Consider the following 17,819-nt stretch of genomic DNA (forward strand, 5'->3'; position numbering starts at 1 on the left):
CAGAGGAAGGGAACACCTTTTCCTTTGTTCAAACCATCTGTCTGCTAACCAAGCCCTAGGCTGGTGGGGTTGCATCATTCCAGAGGTGAGACTTTCTCTCAGCATCACCAATGCTGATGGAGGCAAGACCTTAGTGTTAGAGGGAGTTTGTGGGACCGGCCAATGGCAGATGAGGGCAAAATGTTTTGTATCAGAGAGGATTGGACAGGGGGGAAATGGTAAAGAGGCTAGGGCAACAGTCTAGGGCTGAGGTGAAGGAGGAATTGCTAAGTGTGGTGGGGATTAGACTGATTGGACAGAGATGGGATGTTTTAATTGCAGAATTGGTAATGCATTAGATGTGAAAAAGACTGTTGAAAAAATTACGGATGAAGCTCAGGTTTAGAGTTCAGCAACTGGCTTGATAGTGGTGCCATTTAACATGGAAACCAAAAACAAGTAGCTTTAAGGAATAAGGGACATTAAATAGAGCAGATTAGTTTTAAAAATGCAGGATTCCACCACTACAATATTTGATAACTTATGCCTTGTAGCACACCAACTGTAAATATGCCAAAGTGCTATCAGGGTGCCCAACTGAATTTAATACTACTGCTCCATTTCTTTTCATCCTTTTTTTTTTTTAATCTTCATTTTATTGAGATATATTCACATACCATGCAGTCATACAAAACAAATCGTACATTCGATTGTTCACAGTACCATTACGTAGTTGTACATTCATCACCTAAATCAATCCCTGACACCTTCATTAGCACACACACAAAAATAACAAGAATAATAATTAGAAGTGAAAAAGAGCAACTGAAGTAAAAAAGAACACTGGGTATCTTTGTCTGTTTGTTTCCTTCCCCTATTTTTCTACTCATCCATCCATAAACTAGACAAAGGGGAGTGTGGTCCTTATGGTTTTCCCAATCCCATTGTTTCCCCTCATAAGCTACATTTTTATACAATTGTCTTCGAGATTCATGGGTTCTGGATTGTAGTTTGATAGTTTCAGGTATCTACCACCAGCTACCTCAATTCTTTAGAACCTAAAAAGGATTGTCTAAATTGTGCGTAAGAGTGCCCACCAGAGTGACCTCTTGGCTCCTTTTGGAATCTCTCTGCTACTGAAGCTTATTTCATTTCCTTTCACATCCCCCTTTTGGTCAAGAAGATGTTCTCCGTCCCATGATGCCAGGTCTACATTCCTCCCCGGGAGTCATACTTTTTTGTAGTTAGATTCTATTGGTTATTAATATTGTCATCATTATTACTCTGTAATAGCTCCAACAAAATTCAAGAGCACTGCAGAGTAATGGAGATAGAAAATGGCATTGTGAAAACTCAATTCTTTCCCTTGGGACTTAGTGACTATCCATAACTTCAGAGTTTCATTTCCGCTCTATTTTTTTCTCTTCTACTCTGTGACACTTCCTACCTGCACACCCATATGTACTTTTTCCTCTGCATATTGCCCTTCATATGTGCATGCTCTTCTTCTGTCATTGCTCCAAAATTACTTACAGACTTGGTTTCTTATGAGAAGATCATTTCTTATGCTGGATGTGCTGCACAATTCTCTTTTGTCTGTTCTTTAGTTGATACAGAATATTTCCTTTTGGATTATGACCAGTGAATAGCAATATGCAACCCATTGTTTTATACCATTATTATGTCCAAGAGGATTTGTTGCCAGCTTGCAAATTGGAGCATTTTTGAGGGGCACTGTAAGCTGAATTTTTCACACTACTAAGAACCTTCCATCTGTTTTTCTGCTCCAAAGAAATTAATCATTTCTTTTGTGATATCTCCCCATTATTCTCTCTGTCCTGTGCTGACACTTACATTCATGACATGGTTCTGGTGGTCTTTGCTAGTTTGGTTGACGATGTCTGCCCTCTAACAGTTCTTCTCTCTTATGTCTACACCATCACAGCCATCTTCAAGACAGGCTCTGCTGAGGGAAGAAGGAAAGGCTTCTCCACTTATGCTTCCCTCCTGATGGCAGTCACTATATACCATGCTGCCCTAATCTTCATTCATTTGCAACTAAGCACAGATCACTCATGAGATATTGATGAAGTGCCTCTGTGTTCTGTACATTGATTATACATACTTTGAATCCTTGAATTGACATGCTGTCCTAGGAACAGAAATGTCAAAAATGCCTTTAGAAAGACGATCACTCTAAAATTGCTTTCTTAGGAAAGGATGAAATTGGACCTGGAAGACTTTCAACGATGTCTATTCCTTGTAAGGTCAGAATTGATAGAAAAGTCAGTTTAATGTGAATGTTCCCAAATCTGCAGGTAATAAGGCCTCAGTTACAGAATGGAGCCAGTCAGGGAAATAGTACCCCAGTCAGGGGACTCTGGCATCACTTATATTATGGCTCTTTATGACTTTAAAGTTGAAATTTTAGATATTTACTTCAGGTGCAGTTCTATCCTTCATTTTATCTCCTGTATTTAATATTCTTACTCATTATTTCTTCTCACCTTAACCTTGCATCAAAATTAATCCTAATATTGGGTAAACCATTGTCATATTATAATCCTTTTTTATTAAAGAAAATAAAAACAATTCATTGAGTATTTTTCTAATCAATTTTTTGCTTGTGTGTACATATGTGCACATTGTAGCATAGTGTTCCAAATTCTACTCATGATAAGAAGTACTGCTCAAATAGTAACACTACATGATTTTTTCTGAATCTTCTTTTAATTTTCAGATAACTTGTATTCTGACCCTCACTAGAATCTTAAGTGTGCTTCTTCTAAGACCCTCAGCATTTTCTGCCATACATTGTAGCCTTTTGGGTCTGTTATCTATCACACTAATTGATTTATTCATTATTCCTTATTAATTATTCATTATTTGAACCCTTCCTTTTTTATTACAGGATATTCCCCAGTATAGATACTGAGTGAATTTGTATGACATAAACATGGCCAAGTTTACTATTGATTGTTTTAAATTTAAACTATATGCCACTAACTGGTAGAAACTATTTCTTTCTTTCATGTTATTTTTGGTTCATTCTCAAGTGGGGCACTCTATACATAAGGGACTTAAAAGAGGTTGTACCTGGAATAATTTAATATTCTTCCTTGGCTTAAAGCTGAGAAAATAATTTATCTGCACATAGCCCAGTTTGCTATACATTGGTGCTTCATGGGTTGTGCAACACAATAGCATTAATTCTGGAATGATTCCTGCCCTGATCACTTTCTTTGATTCCTCCAAACTCTTTGATGTCTGGTTGATTACTATCTCCCACAAAAGCAAATCTGTTCAGATCTATTGGGATTTTGTTGAATTTTCAGCAGAATTCTAGCCATAAACATTTTCTATATATTTTAAAAATTTTGGTCTATTGATTACATAGCTATAACCAAATATTTACAGATAATTTTTCTGCACAATGTATAAAGTCATGGATTTTCTAAACCTTGTGACAATTTTATGTCAATTAGCAATAACTCATTGATTAATAATTTGTATATGCAAAGATGTTTCTAATTGGGAGGGACTTTATATATTTAATTAATATAATTAAATGATGATACTTCATGAAAGGTGAATTATTCAAGATTTCACATGACCAGGGATAAAATATACTTAAACCCAGATATGCTGACTGCAACATGATTGTCTTTTGCTTTAGACACACTTTTAATTAAAATATCAATAGATTTTGTTCATCTTGTCTATTTACCTGTATTGTTTCACAAGATCCCTTTTTGGCTCAAGAGCTTCCTTACTTGCATTTTTCACCTCTGCATTTCTGAGTGTGTAGATTAAAGGGTTTAACATTGGTGTTATCATAGTATAAAAAATAGCCACTGCTTTATCAATGGGGAAGGTGGTTGTGGGACGAAGGTATACAAATATGCAGGGCACAAAGAATAATACCACCACAGTAATATGGGAGGCACAGGTAGAAAGAGCCTTCTGCCATCCTCCAGAGCTGTAAGATCTCAGGGAACAAAGGATGAGGACATATGAAGTGATAAGAATAGAAAAACTGAGCATACACATGAACCCACTGTTGGCAGCAACAAACAGTCCAAAGATGTGTGTGTCAGTGCAGGAGAGTTTCAACAGTGGGTAAAGATCACAGAAGAAGTGGTCAATGACATTGGGACCACAGAATGGCAACCACAGCATAAAAAGGATTTGAATTAAAGCATGAAGAAATCCTCCAGCCCAGGACACAGCCACCAGAAGGCCACACACCCGCCGGTTCATTGTTATCATGTAGTGCAGAGGCCTGTAGATGGCCACGTAGCTGTCATAGGCCATCACCATGAGCAGAATGACCTCGACTCCACCAAGAAAATGCTCTACAAAGAGCTGAGTCATGCACCAACTGAAGGAAATGGTTTTCTTCTCAACCAGTAGGTCATATATCATTTTGGGAGTCATGGTTGAAGGTATGGAGCCATCTAAAAAGGATAAGAAAGACAGAAAAAAATACATGGGGGATCCCAGGACTGGGCTGGTGGTGATGGTCACTATAATGAGTAGGTTGCCTGCCAGAGTGAGAAAGTAAACGAGGGCAAACACAACAAACAAAAGTTTCTGCACATCTGGGTTCAGTGTCAAGCCAAGCAGGATGAATTCCGTCACATTGTTTACTGTTTCCATGAATCCAATTTTGCCTTTGGATAACTGATTTATCTGCAAATAACACAGGAATTGCAACTGTTGTAGATCACTTTGGATGAAGAAATTTTATACCTCTCAGATAATTAATTTATTATATGATTGATGGAAACCCAAGGCAGAAAAACCATAGACTTGGGTATATTTTTAGTTACATGTTGAATATCTAGTCCTCTTTTACACACACACACACACACACACACACACACACACACACACACACACACACATGATTTTATGACTTTTGGCATGCCAGGTACCTTTTCTGCAGTCATACATAGCTGAATCTTCTCTCAGTCACTGCCATAGTATAGTCTTCCATGGAAAATAGGAATAAAAAGGAACCTGGAAAAGGAGCAGAGGCTTGAATTCATGATAGCCCATTTACCTGTATCTCTTCTATTGTCATTCATGCTGACGAGGCTGAGTTGTAGGTTTGTTATCCTTGATATTTTTTTACATGTTTCAGAGTCACTATAAAATATCAAGTGAATTCAGTTTGAAGTTAGGGAGGATGTAGTCATATTTCAGAATCAAATGATCTGTGTGAATGTTTGAAAGTACAGTACATGCACCCTGGAAGTAGATTTGTGAGTTTATACTACTTGAGAACAAAATTGTATGAGAATATCATACACTCTGGAAGAAAGATGTCAGGAAGAGGATAAAACAGGCAGCCTGAGGCAATGTATATTACCTAAATTTAATTGAACTAGAATTCACTGTTTGAAGAACTTCTGTCATATTTTGAATTCAGCATCCTTTGGAAAAAAACTTTTTAAGGACTTTATGAAATGATTTCTAGATCTATTAAAAAACAGATATATATCTAAGACAAAGAAACACCACAATTTATAGGACCTGGTCTTTAGAATAGGTAGTTGTTTGGTTTTTTTTTTTTTTTTTTGTATTCTGTTTTCAGTGACTAATTGCTGTTTAACATTGTGTTTCGTCCTGAGTCTTAATGACTCCTGAATTGTTCATATATAATATAGGAAAAAATAACAAAGGGCATAGAGGAATATCATTATTATTATATCAAAATTTGTAACCAAGTGTAAAAATATCTTTCCATGTACTTCCACTTTATTGGTAAATAAATATATTTACCAATTTATTGGTAAATAAATATATCTACCAATTTATTGGTAAATAAATATATCTATTAAAAAACAGGTATATATCTAAGACAAAGAAACACCACAATTTATAGGACCTGGTCTTTAGAATAGGCAGTTGTTTGGTATTTTTTGTCTTTTTTTTTTTTTGTATTCTGTTTTCAGTGACTAATTGCTGTTTAACATTGTGTTTCATCCTGAGTCTTAATGACTCCTGAATTGTTTATATATAATATAGGAAAAAATAACAAAGGGCATAGAGGAATATCATTATTATTATATCAAAATTTGTAACCAAGTGTAAAAATATCTTTCCACGTACTTCCACTTTATTGGTAAATAAATATATTTACCAATTTATTGGTAAATAAATATATCTATTAAAAAACAGATATATATCTAAGACAAAGAAACACCACAATTTATAGGACCTGGTCTTTAGAATAGGCAGTTGTTTGGTTTTGTTTTTTTTTTGGTTTTTTTTTTTTTTGTATTCTGTTTTCAGTGACTAATTGCTGTTTAACATTGTGTTTCGTCCTGAGTCTTAATGACTCCTGAATTGTTTATATATAATATAGGAAAAAATAACAAAGGGCATAGAGGAATATCATTATTATTATATCAAAATTTGTAACCAAGTGTAAAAATATCTTTCCACGTACTTCCACTTTATTGGTAAAAAACAAAAAAGAGGAAATCATATATCAATAATTTTATTCTTGAAATATTTGCACCTATAACATTAAATGAGTAAATAAATTAACTGAGAGAGTTAGTAAATGGACTAAGTACTCAACACAAAAACTTAGATAAACAACCAATTATATTAGGAAAGAAAGTTTAAACCAAAAATCAATATAACCAGCAGGAAAAATCATATGATAAATAAATTAAAAAACATATTGGGTTGATAAAATACTAATGAAACTGATGAACACAGGTAAGTTCGTTAAGAAGTAAGTATGGTCAAAAGTTGAAAAGACCTTAGTTTTTTAAATATTTAAGAGAGTATTAAGAATAGTTCCCAGGGAGTAATAAAAGTATTTTTTTCAGTAACTGCTAGGCATTTTTCAAACAAAGTAAGTCACCTTTTCTTGCAGGCCCCCTAAAAAGAAATAAAATAAAAAAGAGAATAGTGCATATTAAAATGTTAAAATAAACCATAAGTGCGTTTGCAAACAAAACAAAAAAAAATATGTATCTCATATCTCGGTGGATAACATGTTAAACAAAAAGAAAAGTTGTATGAAAGAACTAAAATAATGAATTCAACTATGTGTAGTTATGGAGCACAATGGAGAAATAATTGTGACAAGTGTGACAGACAACCATTATTTTAGAAATAGCTTTTCCAAATAAGAAATATTTATTCACAGCTTTATTAAAAAGGCAAAATTAATGAAAAGGTAATTCTCTTGGAAAAAATCAGACATCCATAATTCCTGCATTTCTGAATTAATCAAGCAAATTAAATTTTAAAATAGTGAAATATTTTATTTGGCAAATTAGCAAACATTTATTGGAGCTATTATCCAGTGCCTGTGAGTGTGTGCTTGTATAAAATTTTCTGTACTCCTTTTCTTAGAATCTACTCCAGACAAAAAGTATGGTCAACATTATGCTTACAGATTGGAATTCATCATTTTTAAAAATAGTGAAAAATGAAGGCAACCCAGATGTCTATATAAGGGGTACAGTGAAATAGATCTTGGTGTATAGTTATGAAATATCAGGTAGATATCAAAGTGATTTGCCAAAAGATTAATGATGTGGAAAGACGTTTTCAATAAAACACTAAGTGGAAATGCAAGATATGAAATGGCATGTATATTAGAATCTCAATTGCCTAAAAGACATATACACTAAAAACATATAAAGAACATATGCCTAGACTTGTAGTGCTTATCTGAAAATAGGATTAAAGGCAATTTTTGTTTTCTTTTCTTTTATAAGTTTTCTGTTCTGATTTTTCTATAAACAGAATACATTGCCTTTGTAATCAGTAAAATAATTTAATTTTAAAAAGTTTTATTTTCTTATCTCAGGCCTGAGTCTGTAACTTCTCAAGTGACTGATATTCTGAGTAGACTGGTATGCTGATTATTATTTATAAAATTCTGTGATAGTATAAATACATGTATAAATATAAATTGCCTGTAAATTGTATCCTGGTGTCATCTTGAAAGGAAAATACTAATAAGAAATCACTGGTTCTACCTACCTCTCAGGATGCATTTGTGGAAGAAACATCAAGCTCATTCCATGAAAAGCCATTGTTTGTAGAGAACACTTCCTATGGAGTCAGCAAACACTAACCCATCACTCACTGCTGTTTTGCAAGTTCATCCATTTTTACCATAAGTTTAGTGTTTCTTTATCTCAAGTACTGACTTTTAAAATGATTGCTTACAGTGACTTCCTAAGTAAATTTTGTTTTGTGGAGTGGTTTTATCTTTGCCCTATAAGTTCACACCAACCTGTGTTTCACACATCCCAGTTCAGATAAAAATTTCTTTATTCAGAACTCATAAAACTTTATGCTTCAAAAGAACCTGATGGGGAAAAATCTATCCATTGAAAGTCATCTCTTCCCAAGCCATCTCCCATCATATTTGCCAGTCTTGCTTTCTTGGTGAACAGATAAGGTATATTATAAAAGTCTCATGATCTTCTTTGTAACTTTTTTTTAAAGATCTCAAAATAGCAAACTATGTTAAAGCAGAATAATTAGGTACTGCAAGTGCCATGAACTCAGCAACAAAGGTAAGTTGCCCTAGAGTAGTAGGTCTCCCGTGTCAGTGCTTTTGAGCCTTTTCTTTAGGAACCCTGGGTTAAGATAAGTGATAGCTCCTTTTGTCCCTCTGAATCTGGACGCAAACAGTTTTGCAATTTAGATCCACACAGCATCAGTAACATGGCGCTGGTTACATTTACGTGGTGTTCCAGGCTCAGGAATCCCGAGAGTCTATCATTATTAACATTTTCATATATGGTTACAGGTAAATATTCAAATGGATATTTCCCAAGCACAAGGAGTTAGGGATGCTCTGAACTTTCAGTTCTCAGAGGATTAGAATTAGCAGTTTCAGCCAAGATGGCAGCTTACCCACTTCATGCTGTTTTCTCTTGTGGCTGTAGCATCTGTGACCAATGTCTGTGGAAAGCTAACAGAGTTGGATTATCTGTATCTCTATGGCTATGGTTTAGAAGTAATCCTAGAGTCTGGGATGTAGGGTACAGAATGTTCTAGTCACCAAGGCATGGGTACATGAGCTTCTCACAGCCTATAAGAGTCCTAATAATACCTGTCTCACAGAATTATAGTGAGGATTCAGCAAGATAAAATATGAAAACATGTAGGTCAGTGAAAACTGCTATTCTACTATTGATGCCTTGAGGATAGACACGCTCAGGCTAGAGAAACTGCTCTCTAATGTTAAAGTTCTGACTTGCACAAGAGGAAGAACTTTGGAGTACAATAAACGCTACCTCCTAGGGCTGGATTGTCCACTTACTAACTATGTGACCTTGGGCAAGTTTCTCACCTTCTTTTTGCCTTATAGCCCGCATCTGAACAAAGGGAATGAGAAGGAATCTATCTCAAAGACTATTGTGGGTTTGTGTGTGCTAATTCATATAATCCTTAAAATGATGTCTGGCTTAGAATAAACTGTTTTCTGCTGTCATCTACTGTATAGGAAATGAGGGCTCATGATATGACTGTGCCTAAGCTCTGGCAAAAATGTCCTTATATCATATATGTAGCTTATCTTCATTTCTCTTGTGTATGGTGGGATTCTAGGCAAATGTAGAAATTAGGAGAAAAGAAAGGCCAAGTTTAGAGGTATTCAATACTGTTTCACAAGTAATCACAAATCTGTAATTTTTCTATGAATGTTTGATCTCTCCACTAAAACATCTGACAATGAGGTTAAGATTTGCAGAAAAGGTTGTAGGAGATAAAGGAAATGTGACTATGATGAGAAATAATAAATAATGTGAATTTTTATTTATCAGTCAATTTGCTAAGTGTGGTGTCTTGTCTGAGTCTCATGTAATTCCCTGGAGGAAAATATTACTATTTCCATTTTCCGTTAAGTAATTCAGCCTGAGAAGAAAAGCTAATAATAGTGCCCAGATTTAAGTCCAGAGTGATCTGATTTCTAATTCTGAGCTCTAATCATTGTGTTATTGTATTTAATCAGACAGTGGTTCTGTGATGTATCTACACACTGGATGTGATGGGAGAGGAAGGGCTGTTCAGACCAACCCTGGATTGTTTGGGAGATAGATCAGTAGGGGGAGAAAGGATTTACTCCTTGGACAGAGACCTTGTTTAGCAGATGATCAAAGACACAGACATAAGAGAACATCTCCTAACTTCCTTTCCTATGTTTGGCACCTATCCTGGCAACCTGCCTAAGCATTATCTAAGCATCTTTGATTTTGGAATTTTTCAGGGCTGCAGGGTGGAGGGATAATCTAATCTGAAAGCTATGCTGTAATTCTGTTCCTATAGGAAGATACCAGCAGAGACAGGAGAATTTTAACCCCTTGCTAGAATCTCCTGTTAATGGTAGTAAAAAAAAATCTAACAACTCTATCTCTAAAACTAATATTTCACTGTTATACAGAAATGAAGGGTGTTGGATTTTGTATTCTCCTCCCCTTGTTTTCCATTATGGTGTTAAAAACCTCCTTAGGGTTTAACCAGACCCATCAACATTTGGAGGAGTGTTTTGGTCATGGGACCTAGAAGTAAAATTTCTGGAGACAGGAAGGTGCTGTATGTCAAATACAAGCTGAAATATTAAAATTAAATTGGTGTTCTTTTGCACAGTTTACTCATTTGGAAGGAAGGAATCAGAGTGAAGAAGGTTTATAGATAAAATTATTGATGCAGACACTTGAGATAGAAATAATGGTTCAGCAATGGACCCTCTTTTCTTGGAAAGTATTTAGCATAGTCTTCTTCTAACACATGAGAATTTGTAGGATAAGGATTAGAGGAATGTAGAGCCCCCTTGAGGAGCCTGTGTAGAATGCAGGGGCATTGGCCTACCCCACCTCGATGGTTGCTAACATGACCACAGACATAGGGGACTGGTGGTTTGATGGGTTGAACCCTCTACCACAGGATTTACCCTTGGGAAGACTGTTGTTGCAAAGGAGAGGCTAGGCCTCCCCATAGTTGTGCCTAAGAGCCTCCTCCTGAATGCCTCATTGTTGCTGAGATGTGGCCCTCTCTCTCTAGCTAAGCCAACTTGAAAGGTGAAATCACTGCCCTCCCCTCTACGTGGAATCAGACACCCAGGGGAGTGAATCTCCCTGGCAATGTCGAATATGACTCCCGGGGAGGAATGCAGACCCGGCATCATGGGATGGAGAACATCTTCTTGACCAAAAGGAGGATGTGAAAGGAAATGAAATAAACTTCAGTGGCAGAGAGATTCCAAAAGGAGCCGAGAGGTCACTCTGGTGGGCACTCTTACGCACAATTTAGACAACCCTTTTTAGGTTCTAATGAATTGGAGTAGCTGGTGGTAGATACCTGAAACTATCAAACTACAAACCAGAACCCATGAATCTTGAAGACAATTGTATAAAAATGTAGCTTATGAGGGGTGACAATGGGATTGGGAAAGCCATAAGGACCACACTCCCCTTTGTCTAGTTTATGGATGTATGAGTAGAAAAATAGGGGAAGGAAACAAACAAACAAACAGACAAAGGCACCCAGTGTTCTTTTTTACTTTAATTGCTCTTTTTCACTTTAATTATTATTCTTGTTATTTTTGTGTGTATGCTAATGAAGGTGTCAGGGATTGTTTTAGGTGATGAATGTACAACTATGTAATGGTACTGTGAACAATCAAATGTACAATTTGATTTGTATGACTGTGTGGTATGTGAATATATCTCAATAAAATGAAGATTTTTAAAAAAATGAAGAAAAGGGATTGGAGGAAACTGGTACAAAATTGAAGCTTATGCTTTGAAGAGTGTTTAGAAGAGACAACTGTCTTAAACAGCCTGATAATTTGTTCATTATGGATTAAAGACCTAGCTTGTACTGGAGTTCAATTGTTGTTGGCACCCTCTCAACTATGATTGCATAGTTTTCTTCAGCATTGCATTATATCTTAGGTAAAGCAGAAAAAAGTTGGTGTATACATTTATGATTTAAATACTTCAGTTGGTATATTGTACTACATTGAAGCAGAGAGAATCTATAATTTTGCTTGGTTTTGTATGACTGTTGTTTATCCATTTTACAGTATTTGAGAATCAATATAATTGTAAAAGGCATGTTAATATATTCTCATTAATATTTATAGGTCTTTGTAAATATAAGATTAATTAATGCATTAGTCAAGATAAGCTGCATTGAGTTGTGCCAAAAAGTGAATTCTGAAATCTCAGTGGCTTAACATATACATTTTATTTCATGTTCAGGCGTATAATCCACTAAAGGTTGGGTGATCCATTAGGGCAGTTGTCCTCCTTGTGTTTACTCAGTAGTCCAGTTTGCTTCCTCTGTGTAGGCATGTGCCGATGCATTTTCCCAGTCTTTCTGCAGTGCAGATAAAGAAAGCTGGAGTGTATATGTAATACAGCTTCTAAATATTTCTTCCTGAATGTGGAACATATCATTTCTGGGAACTATTCACATGGTGCCAGTTAAATACAAAGGGGATGAAAATATGATGGGAGCACACAGGTATTTGGTGATCAGCAAATGGGCTAGCCACCACTGAGAAAGCTACTTTCCCATTTGGAATGAATTGTTTACAAAAGTGTTGAATATTAATTCTCATGTAATATATATTTAACATAAGATTTAGTCATGCCTCTAGAGTAATTTGTATTAATTCTGTTCTTATGAAGATAGATTTAAGTCACTGTATCATCAGAATTTTGGGATGCTCTTTTTTTATTTAGATTCTTTCATTTAGAAGTATACTATAAATGTCTATATCACAAGTGATTCTCCATCTCTTTGTTCTATTACTGATTTGAAATTTTATATTCAAATTTAAAAGGGCAGATTCTCTGTCTTCTTTACTCAGATATCATATACTCTCTTTTACGTGCTAGTTTGTTCCTATTAGCCAAGGTGCCCATTCATCCAATATAATCTATTTCAGGGATGCAGTTCCTCTATAGGGTGTTTTTGACACAAAAAGTGCTCCAGAAATATCTTCTACCTGGGCATATCATGACTAAGTTTGTTATATGGCTTACCTAGAAGAATTTAATATCAGTCCTTGGATTTAGGCAGAGATAATAATTCATTTTTGGACTTTGCCCAGATTATAGCTTAAATGATGCTCCCTTGATGTATGAAACAGAGCAACATTAAGTTTGCAATGAGTCCTGTCTTACTGACTTTCTCTCATTTTTCCAAACCCATATATTTCTGGCTGATTCCTATATCTCACAATAATAAGTTTATACTGACTCAGCAGTTGTTATAAAAACTGTGAAGTTTTAAGAAAATACTCACCCATAATACCTTTAGTTCATGTAATCTATACCTGGAGTTCTGCAAATAATTGTTCCACTGAATATAAAAAGCCATGGATTTTTCAAGCATTGTGACAAACTTACATCAATTTGCAGTGTCACATTGATGAATAATTTGTAAATCCAAATAATTTTTCTAAACATAAGGGACTTTAGTCATCATTTATTCAAATATTGATATTTCATGAAAGAGGAAACACTAAAGATTCCATACAGCAAGTGGAAAAAATATATTTACCCACATATTCTGACTGCAAAACCAAAATCCTTTTCATTAGCCACCATCATTAAATTATGAATGGATTTTTAAAATCTTTTGTAGCCACATTAATTTTTATCCAATACCACTCTTTGTGGAGCTTTTCTCTGTGAGAGTTGAGATCATTCTGCTCATGGCAATGGCCTATAATCCCAGGGCCATCTGCAGGCCCCTGTACTACATGACCACAATGAACTGGCAGATGTGTGGCCTCTTGGTGGCCATGTCCTGGGCTGGAAGATTTCTTCATGCTCTAATTCAAATATTTTTTTGTATACTGGTTGCCCTTCTGTGACCCCAACATCACTGGCCATTTCATGTGTGAGCTTTATGTCTGCTGAAACTCTCCTGCATTGACACTCACATCTTTGGACCACTGATGTCACCAACAGTGAACTGCTGTATATTATCTGCTATTCCAAACTATACTACTTTAAACCATTTTGGTCAGTGACTATTAATCCACAAAACATTTTGCTGAATATGTATGAATTAAATAGAATTAAAATATATATTCTGGGCCCCCAAAAGTTGAATTACCCAGGAAAATGTCATATGGTTATTATTCATCCCCACATACATTTTAGTTTTAGTGTAACAAAGAACTTTTCATAGGCATTCCCAGCAGTCAATGAGAATGCCTGTCAATGAGCAGTCAATGAGCTCACCAGTCAATATTAAAATGACATTGGTTTCAGTTCAGTATATGCTTTACTTTGATTATTGCCATAGATCTGCAAAAATATGATCAATAAGCATAAAATAATATGACAAGTCAGGCATCATATCTGGGTCCCTTTCTCAACAGGCCATCACCTAGGTTAATAATTGCTCAGTGATCTGTGGCTCTGTTGTTAAATAAAGTCCTTTGGATGAATCCAGGAGACACTATTTCTCACATTCCTTTCCCCAAAGGGGTCTTGTCAATGGAAGTAAACAGTAAAATGAAAACCAAAAGGCAAAGCAAAATTAGAATTATTGAAATCTTCACCCACAAGCTGAAGTCCTTGGGATACATCTCAGATAATTCTAGATAGAACACTTCTTAAATTGATGGGGGCCTATCCTGGACCGTCAGCTGCAAATGAAGGGGAGCTTTCTGTGGGAGAGTAATTTCAATCTTACAGATAACTGTAAACATAACTGTGATAATATTTTTCTCTACCTCTTACCCTCTCATGTGTGAAATAAGCCAGACACAAAAGGCCAAATATTGCATGATCTCACTAACATGAAATAATTAGAATAACTGAAGTAACCTCACCAAAATGTCCTATTTGCAATGGGTTCACACCCACAGGAATGGATTAGGTTTAATAACATGCTTTTCTGGGGGCACATACAGCTCCAGACCACTACATCCTTCTTCATTGACTACTTTGATCCTCACAACAACCTTATAAGGTATTATTATTTACATTTGTCCTAAGAGTAAATGAAAGCACAGAGAATTGAATGAATTGCTCAAGATCACACAGATTGGTCAGAAGTCAATAAATGAAAGCACATTATAATATTGTGAAGAAATGTATGCCATGCAACCATTTCTCTAAATTTAAATAAAAAAATTCTATTCATAATGTACTCACAGGCTATATTTCATCATTCCACCTAATAATCTTATTTTATTTAAGGCTTTTTTACAAGATCACACAAATTAACTGACATGCAGGAATCATATAGCATGTAGAATAATTGGGAATCAGATCCAGGATCATGTTTTTGATGTATTATTTTTCTAGGACACTACCATGTACCATTCATGGAGAGGTATCCGTGGTCACAAACCATAATTCAGGCTATTACAACTCTGCTTTATCTGTCACTTTCTGCTGTGCAGAGCCTAAGTATAAACCAGAATTAAAAGATTATGGTCTCCTCAGCACTTTTCTGAGCATGTGTCTGGACAAGAATATGCATGTGGCTTTTTGTATTACCTGTTACACACAGTATCCTTCCAAAGCCATTTTATCACCATGCATCTCTTCCCACAGCTCCTTCTTCACATATTTTTCTGTCTCGTGGCTGTTTCCCTGTATATTGTCCCTTCCACTAGGTAGCTGTAGTCAGTATGTTTTTCTTTAAATGCTTTTGACAGAAGCTACCCAGGAGGTTCCTTCAGACTTGAGAAAGTGTCAAGGCCAGTGAAACAAAGTTAAGCCCCTGAGTCAGTTCCTCAGGGACTCATCAGAGAGGTCAAACAAAGAACCACAATTTTTTGAGACCATGGTCCATATTGTCCCAAGACACCAGGAATGTGAGCTACCATCCCCATGCCTGCTGCTGAGGTGTGAAGTGCGGAATGATGGTGTGAAGTGCCATTATTTCTTCAAATATTCTTTCTGCCCCTTTCTCTTTCTCTTCTCCTTCTAATCACTTCCATTTTGCATATGTTTGTGTACTTGATGGCATCCTACTGTCTCTTAGTCTCTGTTAAATTTTCTTCAACCATTTTTCTTTTGGCTTCTCAGACTGTATAATGTCAATTGACTATAGTCAACTTCACTGATTCTTTCTTCCACCCTACTTGACTTAGGCTACTATAGTCAGTATGTTTGCTTTTAACTGCTTTTGACAAATCCACCCTTGAGTCTGCTCAAGCCTTGATGAACTTTTGAGGCTATTTAAACAAAGGCAACTTTCAGAGCAAATACCTGATGGACCCACCAGACAAGTCAACATACAAAATGAGAATTATTTGACATCATGTTCCACATTGTCCCTAAGACACCAGGAATGTGAGTTGCCTTTCCAATGGCTGCCACTTAGGTGTGAAGTGTGTAATGTTAGGAGGGCAAGTTAAAATACCACAGTATTCAAATGAAATTTATCAGTTTCTTCCTGCATTAGAAATGCTCCTGATTGTTTTTCTTCTTTTTTTAAAGGAATTTGAGAAATTTTAAAAAAGCATATTATACAGTGTCTCCTTTTACACAGAATTATTAAGTTTGTGAACATATATTAAACTGCCTCAAATTTCTCTGAACATATTAGTTCACAACAATTGTGTGTTGTATTTTTTTTGCAATTTCTTTCAAATTAGAGAAGTTGTAGGTTTGAAAAAAAATCATAAAATACAGTTTCCGTATACCACCTCTTACACATGCAGTTTTTTATTATTAACACTTTGCACTAGTGCAGTATTTTTGCTCCAATTGATAAAACATTTTATTATAATTGTACTATTAAAGAGAACACATAGTTTACATTAGTTTCCACTGTTTGTTTTGTAGTCTTAACTGTGTTTTTATCTTGCAGCATAAAATCAACAAAAAAAATTCCCCCATTATCCATATTCAAATATAGAATTCAATGCTGGTAATTACATTTACAGTATAGTACTACCATCACCACCACCCATAATCAAAAATTTTCATCACTCCAAACAAACACTCTGCACCAATTAGTCATTTACCTTCCATTACCTAACCCCATACTGGCCACTGTTAACCTTTTTTTTAGTTTTTGACTCTATTAATTTGTTTATTCTATTATTTCATATCATTGAGCTCATACAATATTTGTCCTTTGGACCTGGTTTATTTCACTTAGCATGATTACTTCAAGGATCATCCAAGTTGTTGCATGTATCAGAACTTCATTTTTTTAATATCTGAATAATACTCCATTGTGTGTGTGTGTGTGTGTGTGTGTGTGTATGTATATCAGATTTTTTTATCCATTCATTTGTTGAGAGTCACTTGGGTTACTTCAATCTTTTAGCAATTGTGAACAATACCATTACAAACTTGGGGTGAAAATATCTGTTTGTGTCCCCATTTTCAGTATTTGGGTATATAACTAGAAGACAGATAACTGGGTTGTGTGGTAATACTGCACTTAATTTTCTGAGGAAGCTGCAAAATTTTCCATTCAGCTATAAAATTTTACATTTCCCCAATAGTGAGTGTTCCTATTTCTCCACACCCCGTCCAACATTTATTCATTTCCATTTCAATAATATTTATTATAGTGCATGTAAAATTATAGCTCATTGCAGTTTTGATTTGCAGTTCCCTAATTCTAATGATGCTGAGCATCTTTTCATGCACTCTTCGGTCATTTGTGTATCTTCTTTGGAGAAATGTCTATTTAAGTTTTTTCCCCATTTTTAAATTTGATTGTTTACCTGTTTGTTGTTGAGTTGCAGTATTTCATTATATATTCTGTATGTTAAATCCTTGCTTGATTTGTGGTTTCCAAATATTTTATGCCATTGGTGAGTTATATTTTTTATACTTTCATGATGAAAGTCTTTT

At 35.3% G+C, this 17,819-nt stretch overlaps 1 protein-coding gene and 1 pseudogene across 1 annotated transcript; one reads left to right on the top strand and one right to left on the bottom strand.

Moving 5' to 3' along the window:
- The first annotated feature begins 1,660 nt into the window (after window positions 1-1,660).
- On the top strand, window positions 1,661-2,193 carry LOC119536837 (annotated as a pseudogene).
- A 1,509-nt stretch (window positions 2,194-3,702) lies between these two features.
- LOC119536838 (olfactory receptor 4C5-like) lies at window positions 3,703-4,638 on the bottom strand. Its single transcript, XM_037839562.1, has one exon. The coding sequence runs from the start codon at window positions 4,636-4,638 to the stop codon at window positions 3,703-3,705; it is 936 nt and encodes a 311-aa protein (XP_037695490.1).
- Between the last annotated feature and the right edge of the window lie 13,181 nt (window positions 4,639-17,819).

This window comes from Choloepus didactylus, chromosome 6 (assembly GCF_015220235.1).
Source record: "Choloepus didactylus isolate mChoDid1 chromosome 6, mChoDid1.pri, whole genome shotgun sequence".
In the NCBI taxonomy this organism is placed as follows: Eukaryota; Metazoa; Chordata; class Mammalia; order Pilosa; family Megalonychidae; genus Choloepus; species Choloepus didactylus.